This window comes from Neomonachus schauinslandi, chromosome 1 (assembly GCF_002201575.2).
Source record: "Neomonachus schauinslandi chromosome 1, ASM220157v2, whole genome shotgun sequence".
In the NCBI taxonomy this organism is placed as follows: Eukaryota; Metazoa; Chordata; class Mammalia; order Carnivora; family Phocidae; genus Neomonachus; species Neomonachus schauinslandi.
The window spans coordinates 81,965,302-81,990,344 of record NC_058403.1 but is presented as its reverse complement, the minus strand read 5'-3'; the positions used below and the strand labels follow the sequence as shown (position 1 = coordinate 81,990,344).

General features: G+C 38.1%; 1 protein-coding gene across 1 annotated transcript in view; it reads left to right on the top strand.

Moving 5' to 3' along the window:
- The first annotated feature begins 7,351 nt into the window (after positions 1-7,351).
- The window catches only part of ATP11B (ATPase phospholipid transporting 11B (putative)), a 120,980-nt gene continuing 103,288 nt past the window's right edge, over positions 7,352-25,043 (top strand). The window contains exon 1 of the mRNA XM_021692582.1: positions 7,352-7,669. Within this exon, the coding sequence (XP_021548257.1) occupies positions 7,643-7,669 (27 nt within the window). The 5' untranslated portion in view covers positions 7,352-7,642. The remainder of the gene's footprint in view (positions 7,670-25,043) is intronic.

The following is a 25,043-nucleotide window of genomic DNA, read 5'->3' as shown; positions in this document are numbered from 1 at the left end:
ATGATGACGAGCATTCGCTGAACACTCAACAAATATTTGTTGAATAACTGAATGATGACAGAAGAGGTGAGGGTGGAGGAAGACAGCCAGGATCTAGCATCTGGATCAGAATAAGAAAGCCCTTAGTATGATTTTGTGAATGGGTCTTATAAAACTGTCAACAACAGACTGATTATAATGACAGTTTTATGATATATTTGTCTAGGAATTATCTAGAGGAAATCAGTTTACTTCACTAGAATAGCAACAATAGTCTGTGAAGTCTTTGATTATATCAATATTTTGCAGGAGACTACCTCTTATTTCATTTGTCCTTCTCACCTAGTAAGTGTTCTTATTTTATTCCCATTCTACTCATAAAAGTCCAACTTACAGTTCCAGAAGATTCCCTGATTTCTTCACTAATCACTTAAAAGTTGTTAACATTTTACCAACTAGGTGGTCAAGCAAATTAATATTTGAATTTTTAAACCTCCCAAACTGAGTCCCTGCCCTACAGAAGAATAGTGTCATAGGGAAGATAGACATTAAGCAGATTGCAGCAAAAAATTACATGATTACCAGTGTGCAAAGTACGTGGAGAGGTACTGGACACTGTGGGAATACTTAATGGGGAGTGTGCAGAATTACCTGGACAGCTCACTCAGCACCTGTTTGAGGCACCACCAGCAAAGGCTCAAGAAAGAGTGAAAGAGAGGGGGAGAGAGAAAGAGGCAGAGTCTGAGCACATGTAGGGCAGTATTTGTGAGAGAGAGAAAGAGGGAGATAATTTGAATGAGAAGAAAGTCTAGAAAGAAGTTCTGAATATGTATACATCATTGTATGTCATTTCAAAAAAAAATAAATGTATCACACTTTTGTTTTGTGTTTGAATTCATATTTAGGTGTGTGGGGGGAGCCAACAAAATCTTTTAAGTGCTTAGGGTTTATATAAATATTCCCAACTCTGCAAGGGGACCTAACCTCTGAAGGGTAACTTTTACATTAAGATTTAAATGATGAAGAATTAGCTCAGTAAGAAGAAGGGAGAGGATATCAGAAGGGATTTCCAGATGGTACATGCAGCATGTGAAATGACCCAAGGTGGCTGAGACCACAGTCTTGACCCCATTCATCTATTCCCTGTCCTCTCTAGGGAGTCATTTCTTAAGGCAGACTCATCCAGATGCTGTCATATATGCACAAGGGAAGGCCTTCTGGCCATTGGAGCCATGTTGGGATATTAACTACAGGCAAATGGGCAATCACAATAACATAGATACAGGATTCAATTTGGTCCAGTTTCACTTATATGACAAAAAAAAATTTGAATACATACTATGTGCCAGGCCTTAGGTTAAGCGCTGGAGATACCCAAGGATTTCTGGCTCTAGGTTGTTGTGGATCTACTGCTGGATCTCAGCTCTCTCCAGCTCAGATCTTCCTCTCACCTGATTCCCTGAGAAGTCTGGCTTCTCCTGGTTACATTTTGTTTCTGCCCCAGGATCCTATCTCCCATAATCCCAAACCAACCTGTCTTTAGTCCATCCCAGAGCCCTTCTGCTCAGCCAACCTGAGCACTAAGGAAACAACAGGCTTGTTGCCTTTATGTGAATTTCTTACACCCTTCCTTAATGGTAGGCTATTCCCAAAATCAGATATTCAAGCTAGCCCTTTTGACAAGTAGCCACCTTCATCCTGTCTCCCATACAGAAGTCTCTTTGAACTAGCATTTCTCAATGCTCAACTTCCAAACCATTCTATTAGTTACAATCTTAGTGAACATCATTCTTGATTTCACTTTGACTCAGCATGTTTTCTTCTTGCTCACATTTTTTTCTCCTTTCATTCATTGCCTTACCTAGCTTCAGTTTTTGCTTATTGAATGTTTACTCATTGCTTCCAGTCAATCTGCTACTCATACAAATTAGCATTTATGGTCACTATAAGGTAGTGAAAATACATATGTAATTGCTGTGGAGGTAAAGGAAATCACATAATCTTCAGATTAAATTATTTGGGATTCATTGTCTCATCTTAAAACTTTATGGAAAAACAAACAAACAAACAGGGGTGCCTGGGCAGCGCAGTCAGTTGAGGGACCAAGTCTTGGTTTCAGCTCAGGTCATGATCTCAAAGTCCTGAGATCAAGCCCGCCACAGGTTGGGCTCTGTGCTCTGCACGGAATCTGCTTAGGACTCTCTCTCTGCCCCTCCTCCCTCTAAAATAAACAAATAAAAACAAACCAAAAAACGAAAAAACTAATCTTTTATGACTTATAATAATGAATGGTTATGTCATATTTTCCTTTATCCCTTTTATTCAGAGAAGATTGAAGATGTCTTAATGAAATACATACAGTACAATAAGATGTTAAGGAAGTGGAGTAACTAAACCAAAGGGAAACTAAGAGTAGACAAGTAAGAACTCAGGGTAAAAGTAATTCCCAAAACGTACAGTGTAGAGTCTGGGCACTTGCCATAAGCAAGCCTCCAAAATTTTAAAGTACCAACACATGATAGAAGGAAGCACATTCTATTACATAATTCAGAATGCTCACATTATAAAACAAATTCATTGCTCAAGAGACATGCACAGTCATTTGTCTTGTTAAGAGAACATGATGAGCAGCAAGCATTCTCACCTGCACCTCCACGGTAAAAACAGTTGTGGGATTCCTCAGGCTGCATCTCTGTGGTCCCTAGACTCCAGCTGTTCATATGGCCGGAAACTGCAGTTCAGTAAAAGTAATCACCGGAGGAGCCAAAACCACATTTTCCAAAGACAGATTTATCATCACTTCTCTTTTAAAGACAAAATTTAGATCACCCAAAAAGAGTGAATGGTCTTCAGGAAATCCTCCATTAACACTACCTCTGCCAACTGAGCATTTTTTATCATCTCTGCAAAGCAGACAGACGCATTGGCAATTTAGGGCATATTCACTTCCATTAGTACTCAGCAGAACTGGGGAAAGGACTAACACTGTTTTTCAAAAGTGTAAGGAAAGAGAGGAGAACTGAGGAAATATTTGTGGACTAAGCCAAGATTTTCATCAGAAAACAACTGTGGGTCTATTCTAATACAGTTAAAAGGGCAAATGCCAAGATTCTGCCATTGAACACAACTGTGATGGTTTAGCCTACAAAGTCTATGAAGCGGCTGCTAGCAAACACCGACCTCTGCAGTCAGTGTTCCCCATTTTTTTATTGTGGTAAAATAGACATATAAAATGTATCATCCTAACCATTTCAGGTGTATAGATCAGTGGTATTGAATATATTCATAATGTTGTACAACCATCACCAACATCCATCTTCGTAACCCTTTTCATTTTCAAAAAAAATTTTTTTACTCTTTTTATCTTATAAAACTAAAACTCTGCACCCATTAAACAAGACTTCCCCTTTCCTCCCTCCCCCAGCTGCTGGTAACCACCATTCTACCTTCTCTGAGTTTGACCTAATGCAGTCATTGTATTTTACTTTTTTTAAAGATTTTATTTGTTTATTTGACAGAGAGAGACACAGCGAGAGAGGGAACACAAGCAGGGGGAGTGAGAGAGGGAGAAGCAGGCTTCCCGCTGAGCAGAGAGCCCAATGTGGGGCTCGATCCCAGGACCCTGGGATCATGACCTGAGCTGAAGTCAGACGCTTAACGACTGAGCCACCCAGGCATCCCTAATGCAGTCATTTTAATCAGAAAGAAAAACACTCAAAATATCTAACATCAAGCAGTGAAACTTCCTCATGATGTCCAGAAGTTAAAACTAACTAATACCTCTAGATATCTAAATAATTTGATCTATTATGTGGCACAAGTAACCAAAAGTCGGTTAGGTCCAGAGACTGTCAATTAACAACAGCAGCTTTGGTGTTGCTTCAGCTGATCTGAGGCCATCACTCTTTCTGTCGGTAAGTCAATCACAGGCACTCGTCTATCTGAGTGCCTCCCCTCTTATAACAAGTAAAACTAAGTCCAAAAGTTACACAAGTTCATTTTTCTATTTTTTTTTTTTTTACAAGAGAAGTGACAGAACGCTGCATCTAGTTCACACAAAGGTAGTATTGAGTTACTAAAGGGCAACTTACAATCAAGGAAGAAAGAGGGCACCTGGCTGGCTCAGTCAGTTAAGCAGCTGACTCTTGATTTTGACTCAGGTCACAATCTCAGGGTCCTGGGATCCAGCCCCATGCTCAGCGGGGAGTCTGCTTGAGATTCTCTTGATAGTCCAAGATGTTCTAATCAAGAAAAATATCCTCCTTTGTTTTGTCCCTGTTATACCTATTACACCAAACCAGGAGATGTATTTTTTTTTTAAAGATTTTTTTTATTTTTATTTATTTGACAGACACAGCGAGAGAGAGGGAACACAAGCAGGGGGTGTGGGAGAGGGAGAAGCAGGCTTCCTGCTGAGCGGGGAGTCCGATGCGGGGCTCAATCCCAGCACCCTGGGATCATGACCTGAGCCGAAGGCAGACGCTTAACGACTGAGCCACCCAGGCGCCCCGGAGATGTATTTTTTGCCCTGGGATTAAACATACCTCACAAGTGTAACTAGCACAGAATCATATTAACAGGTTGACTCAAGGAAAATAACTATATTTACCATTAATTCAATGACTGTTTGATGCTGGTAAACTTACTCTCTTGGAAGGTCTGTCACCTCACTTGGAATGGCTGAAGTTTCAGATTTCCTTGTCTGTCACCAGAGCACAACTTCCTACAACATGCTTTATTTACTTCTGGCTCTTTGCCAGTCCAGCACTTTTGAACTCAATGCTTCACTCTAGCAATAATTTTGTATCTGACCTTTCTTCTCTCTCCTATCACGTATAGTATCTATGGAATAGCATGATGATTTCATCCTATCATTTCCTTGTTCAGAAAATTCCAGGAATTGCCCACCTCCTGTAAACTCTTGTGACTAATCAGAAACTCTCCCCATGCTATGTCTATCCTTACTCACCCAACCCCACCTCTTAGTTACTACCTATTACTCTTATTAGTGGTACCTCAAACACCTTGAGCTTTCTCCACTAAGTATTTGCTCCTACAGTTATTTAACTGAACACTTTCTGTAACTTCTCTTTTCAACTAGGTTGTAAACTTCATCCAGAGAGAAAGGGTCACCTTTAATTTCCATTTGTGTCTTCTCCTAATTTGAGGCAGTTGTTATGCATACATTTGGTGCTCAATACTTAAGAAATAACTGAAATGAATAAATTGCCACTGACTCCGAACACATTTTCTTTCTTCCTTTTATAGCTGGTGCCTGCCTTAAGTCCTGTTATTCTCATGTCAGTGCTTTTTAAATCTTTCCAACTGCAACCAATAGGAAGAAATTCTTTTTATATTGTGACCTGGTATGCATGTGTGTGTATGTCTGTACAAAAGTTTCAGAAAACAATACTTATTACACTGCAATATATTCTGATGTTTTCTGTTCTATTTTTAAAATACCAATTATGACACACTAAATTGATTTCATTACTACTAATGGGTTATAATCTACAGTATAAAAATACTCTATGCTCCTTGGATTAATATGAGGTATATAATATTGCTCTTGACAAGTGCTTGGAGAGCAAAACAGTGCTTTGGGTGTTCTGTTCTTGACAGTCTGAACTACAATTAGGATCTTTACAGTTATCTTGAGATCACTTCTTACCACATCCCTCTGTAGAATTTAAAATCAAGTCTTCCCACTTCTATCTTTTGGAATTTAGGACACAGCTAAATAATAATGCACAAAGTATCCTTTAGATTTCTACTTTTTATGTTGTCTTGATAAATGTTAGTGGCATATAAATAAAAATTTCCAGGCCTAATTTTAATCAGACCACTTGCAGATGAAAAGTAGTTACACTAAGTAGGTATGGTGATATTTTTGTTTCTTTACATATCTTAAGAACATGAGCTTTGTTGCTTGACCATCCAGGATCTGAATCCCAGCTTTGCCAAGTTATTTAAGCCGAGCAAGTTATTTAACCTGAGCCTCCATTTCTGTATCCATACATTGGAAATAATAATTTCAGCTTGAAAGAGTTGAAGGGGCTTAAATTAGACCATGCAAGTAAAGAGCTTAGTACAGGGCCTGGGACACACAAGTGCTCCATGAATGGTAGTAATATTTTATTACTATAACAATAAGTAAATATATCTCAAACTTCCTTTTAGGGTCATAAAGCAAGGTTCAGTCATAAGAACAAAAGTGAGACTACTTTTTTCTCTTAATATCTAGCTAATTTCTGTACTTGGATTATTTATAATATAAAATTCCACTGCTAGTTTTATAGATCATAAATATCCCTAAGGAAAGGCTCTATTTGTGGCACTGGATAATCATTATATAATATGGTATATTTATTGAAACTAAAAGATTATGTATATATGCAATAACTTGCCTGGTCATTTACTCTCATTTCTGTTTTCTCTTAATTAAAAAAAAAAATTGTTTTAACCACAAACACCTGTATGTTGAAGTGTTAAATCAGCAAAAATACCGCACACGATACATATATAACACTCAAGATGTACATGGGGCTACTTTTGAACTAGACGGAGATCTAGCGCTTCGTTTCAACCTTCCAAGTCAAAGCCTTGTTCTAGTTGCTTTTACATTCATTCCTCCTTATCTTTATTTATACACACCCTTATCTTACCTAGGTCTTGCTACTTCTAGAGTGTTTTTGATTGCCGGAGTTTGACAGTTAACAGTAAACAACTACCTTTCTATACAAAATATTGCCCCCCCCCACCTGTTCAATTTAGCACAGAAAAACAAGTATCTCGTCCATTCTCCGGGAAACGGTGGTCCAGACTGAATCAGGCACAGGGGCAGTTTCAACCCTTCTCAAAATTAGAGGCAGTGATCAAGATTCCCCTTGCTCCAGCTCAGTCATTTGCTTAAGAAGAGGGCTGCGTTATGCAATGAGAAAAAGACTTCGACAATTTAATTGAACCCAAACCGGAGACCTCTGGGAATTAACTTTCAGTCACTACACTCGAGAATGTGCGTATACGTATTGGGGGACCGGGGGCACCAAAGAAGGCAGATAGCCACAGACCTGCAACAGGAGGTAGAAACAGAGGAGTCGGCAAGAGGCTGCAGACTGCGGAGACAGACGCGATTTAATCCTACCCCTGGATTGGGAGAAGGGGGGTGGGGGGGCGTGGAACAGAAGGAAGAAGCCGCGTTGGAGAAGCCGCGCCTGACCAGGCCCTGCCGGTCCCGCCCACCCCGCTGACCCCCAGCTCCTGACAGCTGCTCGGCGAGCCAGGCCCCTCGGTCTGCACAGCCCTTTTCGTCACGTCCGGGGGCGGGCCGGGGCGCCGGGGGCGGGCCCGGGTGGGGCTGAGGGACCGGGCTGGGCGGGGGTGGGGTTGTGGTGCTTTGGGTGACAACGGTCAATAATGAAGGTGGCTACGGCGCGGCGACAGGCTCAGCTGCGCCGGGCGGGGGCGGCGCCGGGGCCGCGCCTGTAGGACCTCGGGGCCGGCGCGGCGAAATGGGGACCCGGCGCGGGGAGTGAGGTGGCGGCGGTGGCGAGCGGAACTTCAGCCAGAGGGGCACTCCCGCTTCCCCCTCTGGCTCGTCAGCTTCCACCTGCAGCCCCTCGGCCCCCGCGTCCCGCGGGACCGGGACGGCGACGGCGGGGGCATGTGGCGCTGGGTCCGGCAGCAGCTGGTAAGTGCCTCCTCTCCTCCCGGACGTCTGCCGCCGCGCGGCCTCTCGGGCCCGGGCGGCGGGGAAGGGCCGGCGGCGCGGAGCCGCGAGGCCGGGGCGCGGGCGCCGGGCTAGGCCGCGGCGGAGGCGGGCGCGGGGCCCGAGCCGGAAAGCCCCGCACAGCTCCCGCACGAATCTCGCCTCCGAGTCCGGGACGCCGAGGTCGGCGGGAGGCGGCTGCTTCCTGCCCGCGCTTCTGGTTTCCTTGGTTCTCGCCGCTCCTGGGCGCAGCGGCCGCAAGCGGGGGTCCCGAGCGGGCTCGGCGTCCCCGCTGAGGAAAACAGGGCGAGGGAACGGAAAGAGAGTAGGTGTTGGGGGGAGACGAGAGGCTTCTGCTTCCTGCCCCTAACAATTTGGGACACGTTTGAAGGAAGGGGAGGACTTATCTTCAGCTCCTCCTTGTCACTGTTTTCAGTTAGGGTGTCACGATTCAGTGTTGCGTTAGTTATCAAGGAGGAGGGTACCTTATCTAATGTAACCACTCGCCTCGGAAGAAATTTTACTCAAGCCCGAGGTGAGGGAAAGAGAAAATATTCTAACACCCCGTCTGCTTTCGGAGAAGAGGTGTACGGAAGTTTTGAAGGACTGTTTTTCCCTCTTACCTTGTCCTCACCCCACCCCAAGTCAAACTTTTGGATTGTGAACCTTACTCTTTCCCGTTCTCTCAAGGTAGTTTGAACGACACAGGTTTGGGACCAGTGGTTAACTTCTCAGTTTTACTGGAACATTTGGAGGAAAAAAGAGTGATTTAAGGCATATAAAAAGCGCCACCTTTCTCAGAATTAATTCAGAGAGAAAAATCTTTCCTGCCTCCTGGCAACTATAGCCCAGAAAATACAGCACTAAGGTGACAGTGACAATGAGGACAGAAATTGTTCCTGGCTGAAGAAGCCTAACCTTAGCTCTTTGATGAGGTCTTTTGCTGATTGCTGCTTAATTTTTAAGTTGCATTAATTAATGCTTCTACAGTTCAGTGGTCTCATTTACTGATTCAAAAAGCAACGCCCCGAAAACGACTTTTGTGGCACTGTAAAGATTTTGTGGGACTGAAACATTTATACCTCTTTTTCCCTGCTCTAGAACAGCATTTTAACGTTAAATCTGTTTCAGAGCCAGCCTTCTGTTAATTCATTTTGCAAAGGGCATCGCTCAGAAAAATATCTTATAAATAAAACCGGAACTGCCTGCCCTTCAAACAAATGTTGTCTTCCTATTTTTAGCTAATTGTAAATTCAGGTATTCCATATATATGCCTTATTAGGAAACTAAGCTAATGATGTCATTATAATACTATATTGTAATACCTTGGCCTTGTTGCAATAAGCCATAGCACAACTTGACTCTGAAAGTTAATTATTACAGGTCTGATTTGCCAGTCTTCATGTATAGAAGGTTTATTTACCTAGTACTGTTTTTGTGTGGTAGGAAGATCATTCAAAAGTGGTTTTCTTAAAGCTTTTCCTAGTAGATTAAGACATCGCTTCTAAGTGTTAGGTATTTCTGTTAACCTGAATAAAATCTCAGTTGTATAACCACTCTCATCTTCAAGACAGGCAATCTGGTAATGTTTTTTAAAATGGCTTCAAATGAACACAACTAAAAGGAAGGGCAGGAAGTTGTATGGTTAATTTACAAGACACCTGCCTTACTGGGTGATTAACAAGTTGAACAAGTTGCTGTGCATAAAAAATGCTCTCTCTGACTTTTAGTTGCTCACCTCACTGGTTTTACTTTTAAGTTATCAGATCTTCTAAGTATGTAATCAGATCTGTGCCAGTGTAGGACTTTGTATCTCTGATTAAGTTTGTACAGTCACTTAAATTATACATTAAGGATAGTGGATACACAGAGTAATGAAAGTATATTTTGCTATCTCGGACAGCTATTTTAGTTACTACACCAGGAATTATCAGCTCAGTGTAGTTTAGATTATGCTTCCATTTGCTCAGTGGATTTTGTCACCATGTCTTTTAACAATAGGTTCATTTTAAAAATTCAGCTAAGTGGGACAAACTTGGGGAAATTAAATTGCAGGGACAGTTTTTTTTTTTTAATTATAAACACTTTATTCATTATATGAATCCTGATTTTCAACAACTTAGGTTGTCTTGCCAAAAAAAAGTTTCCTGTCATTTTATTACAAAAGTAATTCCTACGCTCTAGTACTTTATAATTTAAGAAAATTTTGACTCCTTATTTCCACGAAGTATTTTCATTTCTTGACACAATGAGAAAACTCAAAAGGTTGATGTTTTCCAACTTGGGGAAGTAGAGTGAAAAGAAAAGATTGGCTCGGGGCCCCTGGGTGGCTCAGTTGGTTGAGCAGCTGTCTTCAGCTCAGGTCATGATCCCAGGGTACTGGGATCAAGCCGGTATTGGGCTCCGTGCTGGGTGGGGAGCCTCCTTCTCCCTCTCCCACTCCCCCTGCTTGTGTTCCCTCTCTCGCTGTCTCTCTCTCTCTCTCTCTGTCAATTAAATAAATAAATTTTAAAAATCTTTAAAAAAAGAAAAAGATTGGCATATCTTTTTTCTTTTGTTCTTTTTTTGGCTCACAGTGCTAAAGTGAGTTTACACTAAGAAAATTCTAAGCAAAATTTCTTATGATGTTTTTCTGGTACAACTAGTATTCATAGTGTACTCATTATTCTGACAGCATATTATGTGTATTAAATCCCTTAGAGATGATAGCACCTTGATTATAATAGTGGTAATTCTATTAGCTACTCACTGTATGCTAATATTTGGATTTGTATGGTAGCCATTAACCACATTAAAATTAAAATTTAATTCAGTTAATTAAATTAAAAATTCATGTGCTTATTAGCTACCATATTGGACAGTTCAGAGTAGAACATTTTCATTATCACAGAAAATTCTGTTGGACAGCACTCCTTTAGACTTTTTTTTTTTTAAGGTAGGCTCCATGCTAGGCATGGGCTTGAACTAACAACCCTGAGATCAAGACCTGAGCTGAGATCAAGAGTCGGATGCTTGACCAACTAAGCTACCCAGGCACCTCACTTCTTTAGACTTTTAAATGAAAGCCTTTGCTAATGTGTATTTTAGTTGATGTGTAATATTTCTTTACAGGACAGTGTAATGCTGTGCTTTTCACTTACTGTGTGCAGACATTATAATGCTAAATACTGGAGATACAAATGTAGGCCTTATTCATCGCTGTATGTTCAGTGTCTCACTATACTTGACATAGAGTAGACATTGGATACATGTATGCTGAATAAATGAATAGGTAAGGAAAGAAAGAATGAATCCATAGTATTGCTTCTGTGTTTAGAGATAAAATGACAAAATTCAAGATTGACCACTCCAGAAGAAAGTTAGAGAAGTACTGTAATTTTACAAAAATACAACTTAATCTTGTCATACCCGGATACTGTTTCTTAAATTGTTCTGTAAAGTAGTGCCTTCAGATTTGTATTGGCAATAGCGAAAGGGCTGGTGAGATTGTCTTCTAATTCGCTGAGAAAGATGGCAAGCTCTTAACCTAAACTCTTTCAACTTTCTGTTTTCTCACACTTACCAAACTTGTTTATATCTGTATTTAATTCTTCCCTTTCCACCTGTCACAAAGAAAGGTGTGACTGTCCTCTTTTCCAAACTAACCAGTCCACTTGTGCTCTTAATTTTGTTCTTTCATCCTGCTCTCCACACTCCCTATCAATTATCTATATAGTATGTTTACCCTAGTCTTTTCCTTCAATATGTGAATATGTGCAAGCCTCCCTCTATTTTACTTTGTCCTATACTCGTAACTCTCAAATTCTTTTCAGTTTTCTAGAAAACAGATCTGTCCTGTATAATTGTGCTGTCCAGTGTACTTGAAATGTGGCTAGTTTGAATCAAGACATTCTTAAGTGTAAAATACACACAAGATTTAAAAAACAGTACAAAAAATAATGTAAAATATCTCAATTTTTATGTTGGTTACATGTTAATATTTAGGCTATATTGGGTAAAGTAAAATATTTCAATTAATTTTTCCTGTTTCTTTTTATTTATTTTTCTAATGTGGTTACTAGAAATTTTAAAATTGTATATGTGGCTTGCGTTTGTGACACATGTTATATTTCTGTTAGTGCTGCTGGGTAACATTAAGTGTGTTCCTGTTTCTATATAGCACACAATATAAGTCTAGGTATCTCACTCACTAGACTGTAAATATCTTAGGGCACGGACATACCTTATTCATCTTTATATCCCTTGTACTCAAGACAGCAGCTGGCCCATTCATTGTACGTACCCACCCACCAAATGTGGGTTGAATTAATGAATCAGTATCATTTATTTCAGCATCAGTTTAGATGATTAGTTTAGTTCAGATCATTTTGCCTTTCTCTCAAGAGTAGGAAAAGGAGGCACACAGGCCTATGGTAGTATTATTTTGGTGTAGCTAATTAAGTTTTAACCTCAGGAATTTAATGTTTAAGAACCCGGATCTTTGAATATTTGCTCCTTTTATCTCTATCTTTAGACACATATTCTTAGATACCCACTTTTTCATTTAATAGGGAGGTCAAGCATTAGAGGAATCCCAAGTATCCCAGCAGCACTGAAGTAGGGACTTTGCTTAGATCCTCCAAAAGAACCTTATGATTGCTATTATTGTCATTAAATATCCCTTCAATCCCTGCAATCTGTTTTCAACATAGGAGCACAGTGATCTTATTAAAAACACAAGTTGGAGCATGTAATTCCTGCGCTTAAAACCTTCTAAGGATTTGCTTTCTTGCTCAGAGTAAAGTATGTTCTTGATCTGTATCTCTCTGTGCACCCTCTCCCCCACCTTGACCTCCCCCAAACCACTTCTCATCTCCCATCACTCTTCCCTCACTTTGCTTTATCCACACTGCTGCCTTGCAGTTCATCAGAAGTGTCAGGCATACTTCAATCTCAGGATCTTTGCCCTGGCTGTTACCTCTGCCTGGAATGCCACCCTTCCCAACTCCCCCCATCCCCTTATCTGCTGGTTCCTTTACTCCCTTCAAGTCTTTATTCAGTTGTTACTTACCAATGAGGCCTTTTCTGGACATTCAATATAAAACTGTAACCCTCGGGCGCCTGGGTGGCTCAGTTGGTTAAGCGACTGCCTTCGGCTCAGGTCATGATCCTGGAGTCCCGGGATCGAGTCCCGCATCGGGCTCCCTGCTCGGCGGGGAGTCTGCTTCTCCCTCTGACCCTCCCCCCTCTCATGCTCTCTCTATCTCATTCTTTCTCTCAAATAAATAAATAAAATCTTAAAAAAAAAATAAAAAAATAAAACTGTAACCCTCCCCAGTACTTCCCTATCCCCCTTACCTGCTTTTTATTTCTCTAAGTACTTAACACTATTTAACATACTCTATAATTACTTGTCTCCTTTATCTCATGAAGGCAAGGATTTTTGTCTATTTTAGTTCTCCATATAGCAAAAACTTTCTCATTTCTTTTTCATTTATTTACTCATTCACTCGAACATTTTCTGAACACCTAATCTGTGATAGCATGTTGCTAGGCTCTCAAACTATAAAATAAAGCAACCTCGTCCTACTCAGTCTTCTAAGAGTCTCTTCTTCCCAAATGGATATTTGGATTGTTGTCATTTTTTTCTATTACAAAAAATGTTGCAGTGGCCATTCTTATTTATGTTTATGTTTTGTGGGTTTTTTTTTTATTGAAATACTTAGAAGTGGAATTGCTGTAATGGGGTGTGTACATTATAACTATTACATGTATTGCCAAATTATTTTCTAAAACGTGAGAGTTCCCCTTTCCCTACCTCTTGGTCAACACTTTGTACTGTCAGACTTGAAGAAATTTACCAATATGGATGGGTGTGAATTGTATTTTATTTTGTTCTTATTTGCATTTTCCTGATTGCTAGTGAGATTCAAGTGTCCTGTATTTCACTCATATGAATAGATTTCTCATTTTTCTATTGGATAGTTTGTCTTTTCCCTGTTAGTTCTTTCTGTAGTCTGTATTCTTATTCTTTGTTGTGGTTGTAAATCTTTTCTTCCAGTTAGTCCCTTGTATGTGTTTAACTTTGTTGATGGTGTCTTTTTTTGATAGAGAAATTTTAAATTTATTTGTAGGTAAATTTATTAGGACTAATGATTTTGGTCTTTATTAGTTGTTTAGATAGTCTTTTCCTATACCAGGATCATAGAGCTATTTTTCTAGTGTTTTCTTCAGATTGTCTTAAAATTTAGTTTTTCAACATTTAGGTCTCTAGTATATCTGGAGTTGATTTTTATGTATGGAATAGAGAATTTGCTTTACTTTCTCCCATATGGAAAGTTATTTGTCCCAGTACTTTTTATTGAATGAGCCATGTTTTCCCCACTAATGGATGTTGTTTGCTTTCTCTGTTATATACCAGCATTCTCTTTCACATATCATGTTCTCTTCCTAGATTCTCTATTTAGTTTCATTCACCTATTGATCTGGCGTACCAATAATGCACTGTCTTTTTTATTAAGTTTTTAATTTTAATTCCAGTGTAATTAACATACAGTGTTATATTAGTTGCAGGTGTAGAATATAGCACTTCAGCAATTCTGTATATTACTCAGTGCTCATCATGGTAAGTGCACTCTTAATCCCCTTCACCTATTTCACCCATCCTCCCACCCATCCCCCTCCAGTAACCATCAGTTTGTTCTCTATAGTTAAGAGTCTGTTTCTTAGTTAGGCTCTTTCTCTTTTTTTTCCCTTTGCTCATTTGTTTTGTTTCTTTTTTTTTTTTTTAGATTTTATTTGTTTATTTGACAGAGAGAGACACAGTGAGAGAGGGAACACAAGCAGGGGGAGTGGGAGAGGGAGAGGCAGGCTTCCCACGGAGCGGGGAGCCTGATGCGGGGCTCGATCCCGGGACCCTGGGATCATGACCTGAGCCCAAGGCAGACGCTTAATGACTGAGCCACCCAGGCGCCCCTCATTTGTTTTGTTTCTTAAGCAAGATCATATGTATTTGTCTTTCTACGACTGGCTTATTTCGCTTAGCATTAATCTTGCTAATATTATACTTGCATTATACTTGTTGCACATGGTAAGATTTCATTCTTTTTTATGACTGAGTGATATTCCATTGTATGTGTGTGTATATATAACACATCTTTTTTATTTTTATTTTTATTTATTTTTAATTTTTTTAATTAACATATAATGTGTTATTTGTTTCAGGGGTACAGATCTGTGATTCATCAGTCTTACACAATTCATAGCGCTCACCATAGTACATACCCTCCCCAATGTCCATCACCCAGCCACCCCATCCCTCCCACCCCCCTCCACTCCAGCAACCCTCAGTTTGTTTCGTGAGATTAAGAGTGTCTTACGGTTGTCTCCCTCTCTGGTTTCATCTTGTTTCATTTTTCCCTCCCTTTCCCTATGATCTTCTGTCTTGTTTCTCAAATTCCTCACATCAGTATAACACATCTTCTTTATCCATTTATCTATTGATGGACACTTAGGCTACTTCCATAATTTGGCTATTGTAAGTAATGCTGCTATAAACATAAGGGTGCATGTATCCCTTTCAATTAGAGTTTTTGTATTTTGGGGGTAAATACCCAGTAGTATAATTACTGGTTCATAGGATAGTTCCATTTTTAACTTTTTGAGGACTCTCCATACTGTTTTCCATAGTGGATGCACCAGTTTGCACTCCTCCCAATAGTGCACAAGGGTTCCTATTTCTCCACATCCTCTACAACACCAATTGTTTCTTGTGTTTTTTATTTTAGCCATTCTGATAGGTGTGAGGTGATATCACATTGTAGTTTTGATTTGCAGTTCTCTGATGACAAGTGATGTTAAGCATCTTTTCATGTGTCTTTTGACCATCTGTATTTCTTCTTTGGAGAAATATCTGTTCATGTCTTCTGCCCATTTTTTAATTGGATCATTTGCTTTATGGGTGTTGTATAAGTTCTTTATATACTGTGGATACTAAACCTTTAATGGATATGTCATTTGCAAATATGTTCTCCCATTCAGTAGATTGTCTTTTAGTTTTGTCGATTGTTTCCTTTGCTGTGCAGAAGCTTTTTATTTTGATGTAGTCCCAATAGTTTATTTTTGCTTTTATTTCCCTTGCCTTTGGAGACATACCTAGAAAAATTTGCTGCCTCCAGTGTTGGAAAAATTACTGCCTTTTCTCTCTTCTAGGATGTTTATAGTTTCAGGTGTCACATTTAGGTCCTTAATCCATTTTGATTTTATCTTGGTGTAGTGGTCCAGTTTCATTCTTTTGCATGTAGCCATCCAGTTCTCCCAACACCATTTGTTGAAGATGCTGTCTTTTCTCCATTGCATATTCTTTCCTCCTTTGTCAGAGATTAATTGACCGTATAAACAGGTTTATTTCTGGGCTTTCTATTCCATTGATCCATGGACCTATTTTTGTGCCAGTACAATACTATTTTGATTACTACGGCTTTGTAGTATAACTTGAAATCTGGAATTGTGATACCTCCAGCTTTGTTTTTCTTTTTCAAGATTGTTTTGGCTGTTCGGAGTCTTCTCTGGTTCCATACAAATTTTAGGATTATTTGTTCTAGTTCTGTGAAAAATGTTGTTGTTATTCTGGTGGGAGTACATTAAATCTGTAGATTGTTTTGGGTACTATGGATATTTTAACAGTATTTGTGCTTTCAGTCCATGAGCATTGAATATTTTTCCGCTTGTTTGTGTTGTCTTCAATATCTTTCATCAGTGTTACATAGTTTTCAAAGTAGGCTTTCACCTCTTTAAGTTTATTCCTAGGTATTTTATTATCTTTGGTGCAATTGTAAATGGGATTACTTTCTTAATTTCTCTTTCTGTTGCTTCATTGTTACTGTTTAAAAATGCATGAATTTCTGTACATTGATTTTGCATCCTATGACCTTACTGAATTCATTTATCAGTTCTAGTGCTTTTTGGTGGAGTCTTTAGGGTTTTCTATATATAATAACATGTCTTCTGCAAATAGTGAAAGTTTTATTTTCCTTACCGATTTGGATGCCTTTTATTCCTTCCTCTTGTCTGATTGCTGTGGCTAGGACTTCCAGTACTATGTTAAATCCAGTACTTTGTTAAATAACAGTGCTGAGAGTGGACATCCCTGTCTTGTTCCTGATCCTGGGAGAAACATTATCAGTTTTTCCCCATTGAGTATGATGTTAGCTGTGGGGTTTTATAGTGGACTTTATTATGTTAAGGTATGTTCCCTTGAATCCTACTTTGTTGCGGGATGAATGGATGTCCTACTTTGTCAGGTGCTTTTTCTGCATCTATTGAAATGATCATATGGTTTTTATCCCTTCTTTTATTGGTGTGATGTATCACATTGATTGACTTGTGAGTATTGAACCACCCTTGCATCCCAGAGATAAGTCCCACTGATTGTGATGAATCATTTTTTTAATGTATCATTGGATTTGGTTTGCTAATAGTTTGTTGAGGATTTTTGCATCTATGTTGATCAGAGATATTGGCCTGTAGTTCTCTTTTTCTGTAGTGTCTTTATCTGGTTTTGGTATCAGGGTAATACTGGCTTCATAGAATGAATTAAAAAGTTTTCCTTCCTTTTCTATTTTTTGGACAAGTTTGAGAAGAATAGGTATTATCTCTTCCTTAAATGTTTGGTAGAATTTACCTGTGAAGCCATCTGGTCCTGGACTTTTTGTTTGTTGGGGGTTTTTTGATTATTAATTCAATTTCACTACTGGTAATTGGTCTGTTCAAATTTTCTCTCTCTTCCTGATTCATTTCTGGGAGGCTATATGTTTCTAGGGATTTATCCATGTCTTCTAGGTTGTCCAATTTGTTGGCATATAATTTTTCATAATACTCTGTTACAATCTTTTGTATTTCTATGGTGCTGGTTGTTATTTCTCCCCTTTCCTTTCTGATTTTATTTATTTGTGTGTTCTCTCTCTCTCTTTTTATGAGTCTGGCTAAAGGTTTATCAATTTTCTTGATCTTTTCAAAGAACTAGTTCCTGGTTTCATTGATCTGTTTTTTTTTTTTTTTTTTTTTTTTTTTTTTTTTTTTTTTTTTTTTTTTATTTTTTTTTTTTTTTTTTTTTTTTTTTTTTTTTTTTTTTTTTTTTTTTAGTTTCTATTTCATTTATTTCTGCTCTAATCTTTATTATAATTTCCTTCCTTCTACTAATTTTGGGTTTTGTTTGTTTTTCTTTTTTTGGATCATTTAGGTATAAGGATAGGTCGTTTATTTGGGATTTTTCTTTCTTCTTTAGATAGGCCTGTATTGCTATAAACTTCCCTCTTAGAAAGCTTTTGCTGGGGCGCCTCATGGGTGTCTATCTTCGCCTCAGGTCATGATCCTGGGATCCTGGGATTGAGCCCCACATCGGGCTCTCTGCTCAGCAGAGAGCCTGCTTCTCCCTCTCCCTCTGCTACACCCCTTGCTTGTACTCTCTCTGTCTCTCTGTCAGATAAATAAATAAAATCTTAAAAAAAAAAAAAAGCTTTTGCTGCATCCCAAGGATTTTGGACAATTGTGTTGTCATTTTCATTAGTCTCCATGTACTTTTTAATTTTCTCTATGATTCCTTGGTTGACCCATTTATTGTTTAGTAGCATGTTATTTAACCTCCATGTATTTGTGTGCTTTCTAAGTTTTTTCCTTGTGGTTGATTTTTGGTTTAATAGCATTATCGTCAGAAAAGATGCATGGTATTACTCTGATCTTTTTGAATTTGTTGAGACTTGTTTTGTGGCCTACTATGTGATCTGTTCTGGAGAATGTTCCATGTGCACTTGAAAAGAATGTATTCTGCTGTTTTAGGATGGAATGTTCTGAATATATCTGTTAGATCCATCTGGTCCAATGTGTCATTCGAAGCCAACAAGTTTCCTTGTTGATTTTCTGCTTGGATCATCTATCCATTGATGTTAAGTGGAGTGTTACGCACTGTCTTAATTATAGTATTTTTATAAGTCTTGATATCTGGTTGAGCAGACCCCAGTCCTTTTTTTTCTTTCAGAATTGCATTGAACTTTACTATTCCATATGCTATTTATAATCAGTTTGTCTAATTCTGTGGAGAATCTTCCTAGGATTTTGATTGGCTTTGTATTGAATTTGGTAAGTTCCTTTTCATATTTTTTTCTTTGATGAGGTAGAAGCTATGGATTGTATTTCATGATTTTCTACCTATACCTGTGGAGTATCTCTATCCACATACAAATAATATAGGGATTTAAGTTTTAACTCCAGTATTTCTTCTTTCACCTTCCACATTACTATTATGTAATAGTTTAGTTCTGCTTTTTTCCTTTTATCAGCTTTATTAAGACTTATCTCACATACCATACAGTTTACCCTTTAAAATATTCAGTTTTTTTTAGTATATCCATAGAATTGTGCAGCCATCACCACAGTCCAATGCTAGAACATTTTTATACCCCCTAAAAGAAACTCCCTGCCAATTAACTTCCACTTTCCATCCCCCCAAACCTCTAGCCCCCAGCCCTAATCAATCACTAATCTAACTCACCATTGTTTCTTGCGTACCACCTCATCTCTCTGGGTTCACTTTTTTAATAAAATACATCCTTTAGTAATTTTTAAGCAAGGGTTTGGAGGGATGATCTGTTTCAGTTTTTATGTCTTTATTTCATAATTATTATTGAACACTAATTTAGGTAGATACACAATTCTAGATTAACATTTACTTTCAACATATTGAAGGTACTTCTTATTCAACTGCTTTCTGACATTTATAATTGCTGGTATAAAATATGTTTTTAATCTAATTGCCATTACTGTTGGTAATCTGTCCCATTGATTTTAAGATTATCTCTTTGTCCTTGATATTTTGCAATTTTATTTTGCTGTATCTGTCATATTTTTTCATGTTTTTCCTGCTCTGCACTTGTGTCTGCTTTCAATCTGAAGGCTTTATTGCTATGGTTCAGAAAATTTTTCAGCCATTTTTTTTCTTTAAATATTGCTTCTCAGCCTTTAATTTTCTCAGTCTAGAACTCTTGCTTGATACTAATCTGTCTTCTGTGGCTTTTAACTTCTTTTTCATATTTTTCATCTATTTTCTCTCTGCTGCTTTCACTGTGAATTCCTTAGTTCTAGCTTCCAGTTCACTAATTCTCTCACCTGTGTCCAGTCTAGAGTTCATCCTGTCCTCCGAATTTTTAATTTAAATGACTGTTTTTTATTTCCAGAATTTATTGGATCTCTCAATTCCATCTTTTCTTGATGCATATCTGCTTGGTTTTTCTCAGAATATTTTCTTTTTAAAAAAAGTAGATATTATTATCTCTTTGGAGGTTTTATACATATTTAAAGGTATGCAGCTTTTTTCAGCTTCCTTTTCAGTTGAACCTGACCCTAGGGCCCAGGTACAAAGGGGTGCTGTTAATCCTTATCATGCCATAGGAACTGAACTTCAAACTGCTTCTTTCCAGACACAGAGTCCCAAAGGCTCAGCCCCTGATTACAGAAATGGTTATCTTATTTTAAGGCTAGCTAAGTCTTCTTAATTAAAGAAAAAAAGATATTTTATCCCTGTTTGCTTTTGTGAAGAAAAGGGAAGGGCTCAAAGTGTGGACTTTTCCAAGGTCAGTAGCTAATGAATACCAGTGGCAAGACTTGAACCCAGAGAGTTTTTCCAGGGAGTTTAGCAGTGTGGAAGAGAATTAGCAACAGCAGCAGTTTTCCCTATATCTCTCATTCCCAATCCTGCCATCTTAAGTCTGTTCAAGAGTGAGGCAAGGCTAGAAAATGAGTTAGGAGAAATTTCTAGGTGGCAGCGGTACTCTGGAGTGACAGATTTATAGAGGAAAAGGAGAGAAATGATCAAGAGTTCTTTTAGTTACTCAGCAATGGCCATTCTCAAGTTGACGTAATGTTTTAGGTACCAGAAAAAGTTAGGACTTGCTTGTACCTTAATGTGTATCTCCTCTTGAAAATGTTATCTACCATAAAATGCAGTACATATAAATTGGATTTGAACAGCATGGCAAATTTTTTGGAATTTTTTCAAGTTTTTAATTTCCTTTTTGTCTGTTCTGAACCTTAGGGACTCAAAATTTTATTTTGAAGTTTGACAAGTTTGTGGTATTGAAATAGAAATTGGAAATGCTGAAAAAATATACTCCATTTTTGTTAATAACTTTTATTATATCTATAATGAAATTATGCCGTACATTTAACTCTGTTCAGAAAGGTGTATTTGATAATTTTCTATAGGGAAAAAGTGAGTCATCAGGGCCAGCTGGGTGGCTCAGCTGTTAAGCGTCTGCCTTCGGCTCAGGTTAGGATCCCAGGATCCTGGGATCGAGTTCCGCATCAGGCTCCCTGCTCAGCGGGAAGCCTGCTTCTCCCTCTCCCACTCCCTCTGCTTGTGTTCCCTCTCTCGCTGTCTCTCTCTCTGTCAAATAAATAAAATCTTAAAAAAAACGAGTCGTCTAATGAGTTACTACTATTTCAGTCAAAATTTTACTAATTTTACTTGATATTTTGTTTCTTTTTTGTGCTTATTAAGAGGCCTTATTTTTTCTAAATGAAGTTTTATCCAGAACAGAGGCCCTAACTTCTATTTTGGTATTTCCACCATACTGAGCATAATACCTAATATATAGTCAATGCTCATAATATTTATAAATTGAATTTTTAAAAATTAAATTATAGGATAATTTAATAAATGACATACTAAGTAGCTTGATATTTCAGAATGTTCAGATATTTTTACTGAAATTTGGTACACTGCCTCATATAGTATCAAGCACATTTTTCCCAATAAATACTTGTGTTACATATTGGTATTGTAAGATTTTGCTTCGAAGAGTCCTTTGCCTTGAGTGCAATTGGTAGACAAAACTTAAGTAGTATATAGTCGGTTCAGGTCTTAATCATCTGTTACCTAGGAAATTGTTTCTTTACTCTTGCATCTCCTGAACTACAAAGGGAATATAGATATTCTTGCTTATCTCGGTTCTCCACTGTACTCTTTAATATACAAATTTGAAAAATGCTAACAAAGATGTGAAGGTGGACTTGATTCTTTACTATTGAAAGGTAAGTGGTTCTCTAACGTGTGTTTTCCTATTGAAATTTAAAAGTAAAGACACTGGCCTCTATCTAGATATTCAGCAGACCCCCTGACTTTATGGCTCCAACTCTTTATGCAAATTTAAAGGAAACTGGTGCAGTGTCTACTCAGTGTTGATCAGCCCTTTTTCCAGCACATATTTGCAGAATTTGAAAAAAAAAAGAAACTTAGGAATTTATTAGGAGACAGTAAAAGTCAAAATTCTTAAGTAATCAGAGATGCTTTTAACAGTTTTTATAATATCTCCTAGACCATGAGCTCCCTAATGATGATGTTTCCTATAGATTGAGATCAAGTTGTCAGTGATCTATGCAAAATGAGAAAAACTAGGTTAGTGTAATGCACCTATGGCCGTGTGTGTGTGTGTGTGTGTGTATTTGCTTACATTCGTAGATGTACTTGTTTTTGAGAACTGTATTTTTTTTAACTTTTATTTTTTTATTTTTATTTTTTTAAAGATTTTATTTTGTTTATTTGACAGAGACACAGCGAGAGAGGGAACACAAGCAGGGGGGAGTGAGAGAGGGAGAAGCAGGCTTCCCGCCGAGCAGGGAGCCCGATGTGGGGCTCGATCCCAGGACCCTGGGATCATGACCTGAGCCGAAGGCAGATGCTTAACGATGGAGCCTCCCAGGCGCCCCTATTTTTTTAACTTTTAAAAAATAAACCTTTTTATCTTAGAATACTTTCAGATTTATAGAAAAGTTGCAAAAGAATACTGAGAATTCCTGTAGATTCCCTTCACCCAGTTTCTCTCTCTCTCTCTCTCTCATTTATTTTTTATTTTTTTTTTTTTATTTTTTTAGATTTTATTTATTTATTTGACAGAGACACAGCGAGAGAGGGAACATAAGCAGGAGGAGTGGGAGAGGGAGAAGCAGGCTTCCCGCTGAGCAGGGAGCCTGACGTGGGGCTTGATCTGAGATCATGACCTGAGCCGAAGGCAGACGCCTAACGACTGAGCCACCCAGGTGCCCCTCTAGCTCTCTTTTAAATAAGATTTTATTTATTTATTTTAGAGAGAGAGAGACAGAGTGCCTGTGAGAGCCTGTGAGCTGGAGCAGGGGCAGAGGGGGAGGGACAGAAGCAGACTCCCTGCTGATGACAGATGCTGGGCTCTCAGGGCTCCATCTCAGGCTCCTGAGATCATGACTTGAGCTGAAATCAAGAGTGGGATGCTCAACTGACTGAGCCACCCAGACGCCCCACACCCACTTTCTCTTATTGTTAACATCTTATATTACTAGGCTACACTTGTTACACTAATGAACCAATACTAATGCGTTATTATTAGTTAAGCTCCATACTTTATTCAGACATTGTTATTTTTTCAAGAAAATTCTTTCTTCTGCTTCAAAATCCCATCTGGGATAACATATTACATTTAGTAATTCCTTGATCTTCAATAATTTTTTCTTTCTCATAGCTTTGTTTTTCTCCCTCTTTATCAGATCCTTCATTTCAAACCTGAATATATGATTCGTTTACACAAAAAAAAAATCTTTCATTTGATCCAGCTCTAGTTAATCACTCTCCCCACTTCCCCACTCTCCTCTTCATCCCCATTCAATCAATACATTGTAGCCCTTTTAACTTTACTCAAATTGTGTTGACAAAAGCCACCAGTGATTTCCTAATTATTAAATTCAGCACTCTTTTTTTCAGTTCTCATTTCTCTTTACAGTATATGAAATAATTCCTTCTTGCAACTTCTTCCTGTTTTTCTGCCATACTACTTCTCTGTTTTCCTTCCTGTCTGGTGATCTTTCTCCTTTGCTTATTCCTTCTCTCCCACGTGCATCTTAAATGATAGCCTTGAGAATTCCATCTCTTGCTCTTATTCTCTTCTTCCTCTGTATACTCATAATAGGCAGTCTTATACATGTTTTTTTTTTTTAATTTTAACTATCATCACTATGCTTGCTGGGTTCCAATCTCAAGTCCAGCCCTCTTTCCTTAACATCTAAACAAAAATATCCAGTTGCTTTCTAGATAACTATGCAGGGAGTCCCCATGTTGAAATCAGAAAATAATTTTAGTCTGATCTTAAATACGTGAGTAGAAATAGGAAGTTAGGTGATATCTGAGGTAAATAAGGCCAAATCACTAAGGTTTTATCAACTCCAAGTGGGCAGGGACCAAGTCATCTATTTTTATCACCTGTGGTCCTTAGCTTACTACAGAGCACATAGAAAGTACTCAAATACTCTTTGCATGCCAAAGTAAATTCTTTTCATTACATGTAGAAGTCAAGAATTGCAGATCAGCAGTACAATTTTAATAGTCATTATGCAAGGTAAATGAACTGCTTGCTCCCTGGAAGAACTGAAAATAAGCTAAAATACTCTTGTGTTTTTTTAAAAATAAATTTTTAGAATTATGTCAGTTGGACCCAGTGTTGCGAAATAATAATTTCTCTGCTTAAAGTTTAATTTTCAAATTTTTGTAACAATAGTTTTAAGATTTGCTGGGTCCTGTTTGTTTTACCTTGTATGGACATGTTTTATTTTCTTCATGTTTCTCAGGTTCCCAGCAATATAAAATTAATAAGGTAATTATCATTTTCTACCCTGCTGTTTTCTACTCTTTGTTTCAATTCTTGTCTAAATAGCTAAGTAGGATTCACTTAGCATCTCTGTTCTTTAACTTCAATATATTTTTATGTTGTTATTGTTTATAATTTTTTACCTAATACATTACCCTGTTTAAATCTGTACTTGGAAATACTTGTTGTGGTTTCCTAGTACGAATACTGGCTATACTGTACTGCTCATGGTAAAAGCAGTAGCTTCTAACTTAAGGGATTCTGTTGTAGACCCAAAACAGTGAATACTTATAACTTATATTTTGGTCTCCCAAGTACCTAGTTGCTTTTCCACCCTATCAGACCCTAACAAATATTTTATAAATGCTTCATCCCTTCTTATCCTGTGTTAAAGTTTAAATACATAACCTGACTGACTACTTAATAACTTCTTTAAAAAATCAACATCAAAACTGAAGTTGTTATATGAAGGAAAAATAAAGAAATACACTTATTAAATAATACCTATTACAGTATGTGAATGTGCAGTCATGATGTCAGTAGACATAATAATCAAATGGTATCATCATTGTGAATCCCCACTAATGCAGACTGCTGTGAAAGTGTAGTGCACAGGCATACCTTGGAGATGTTGTGGGTTCAGTTCCAGAGCACCGCACGTAATAAAGGGAGTATCACAATACAGCAAGTCGAATGAATTTTTTGGTTTCCTA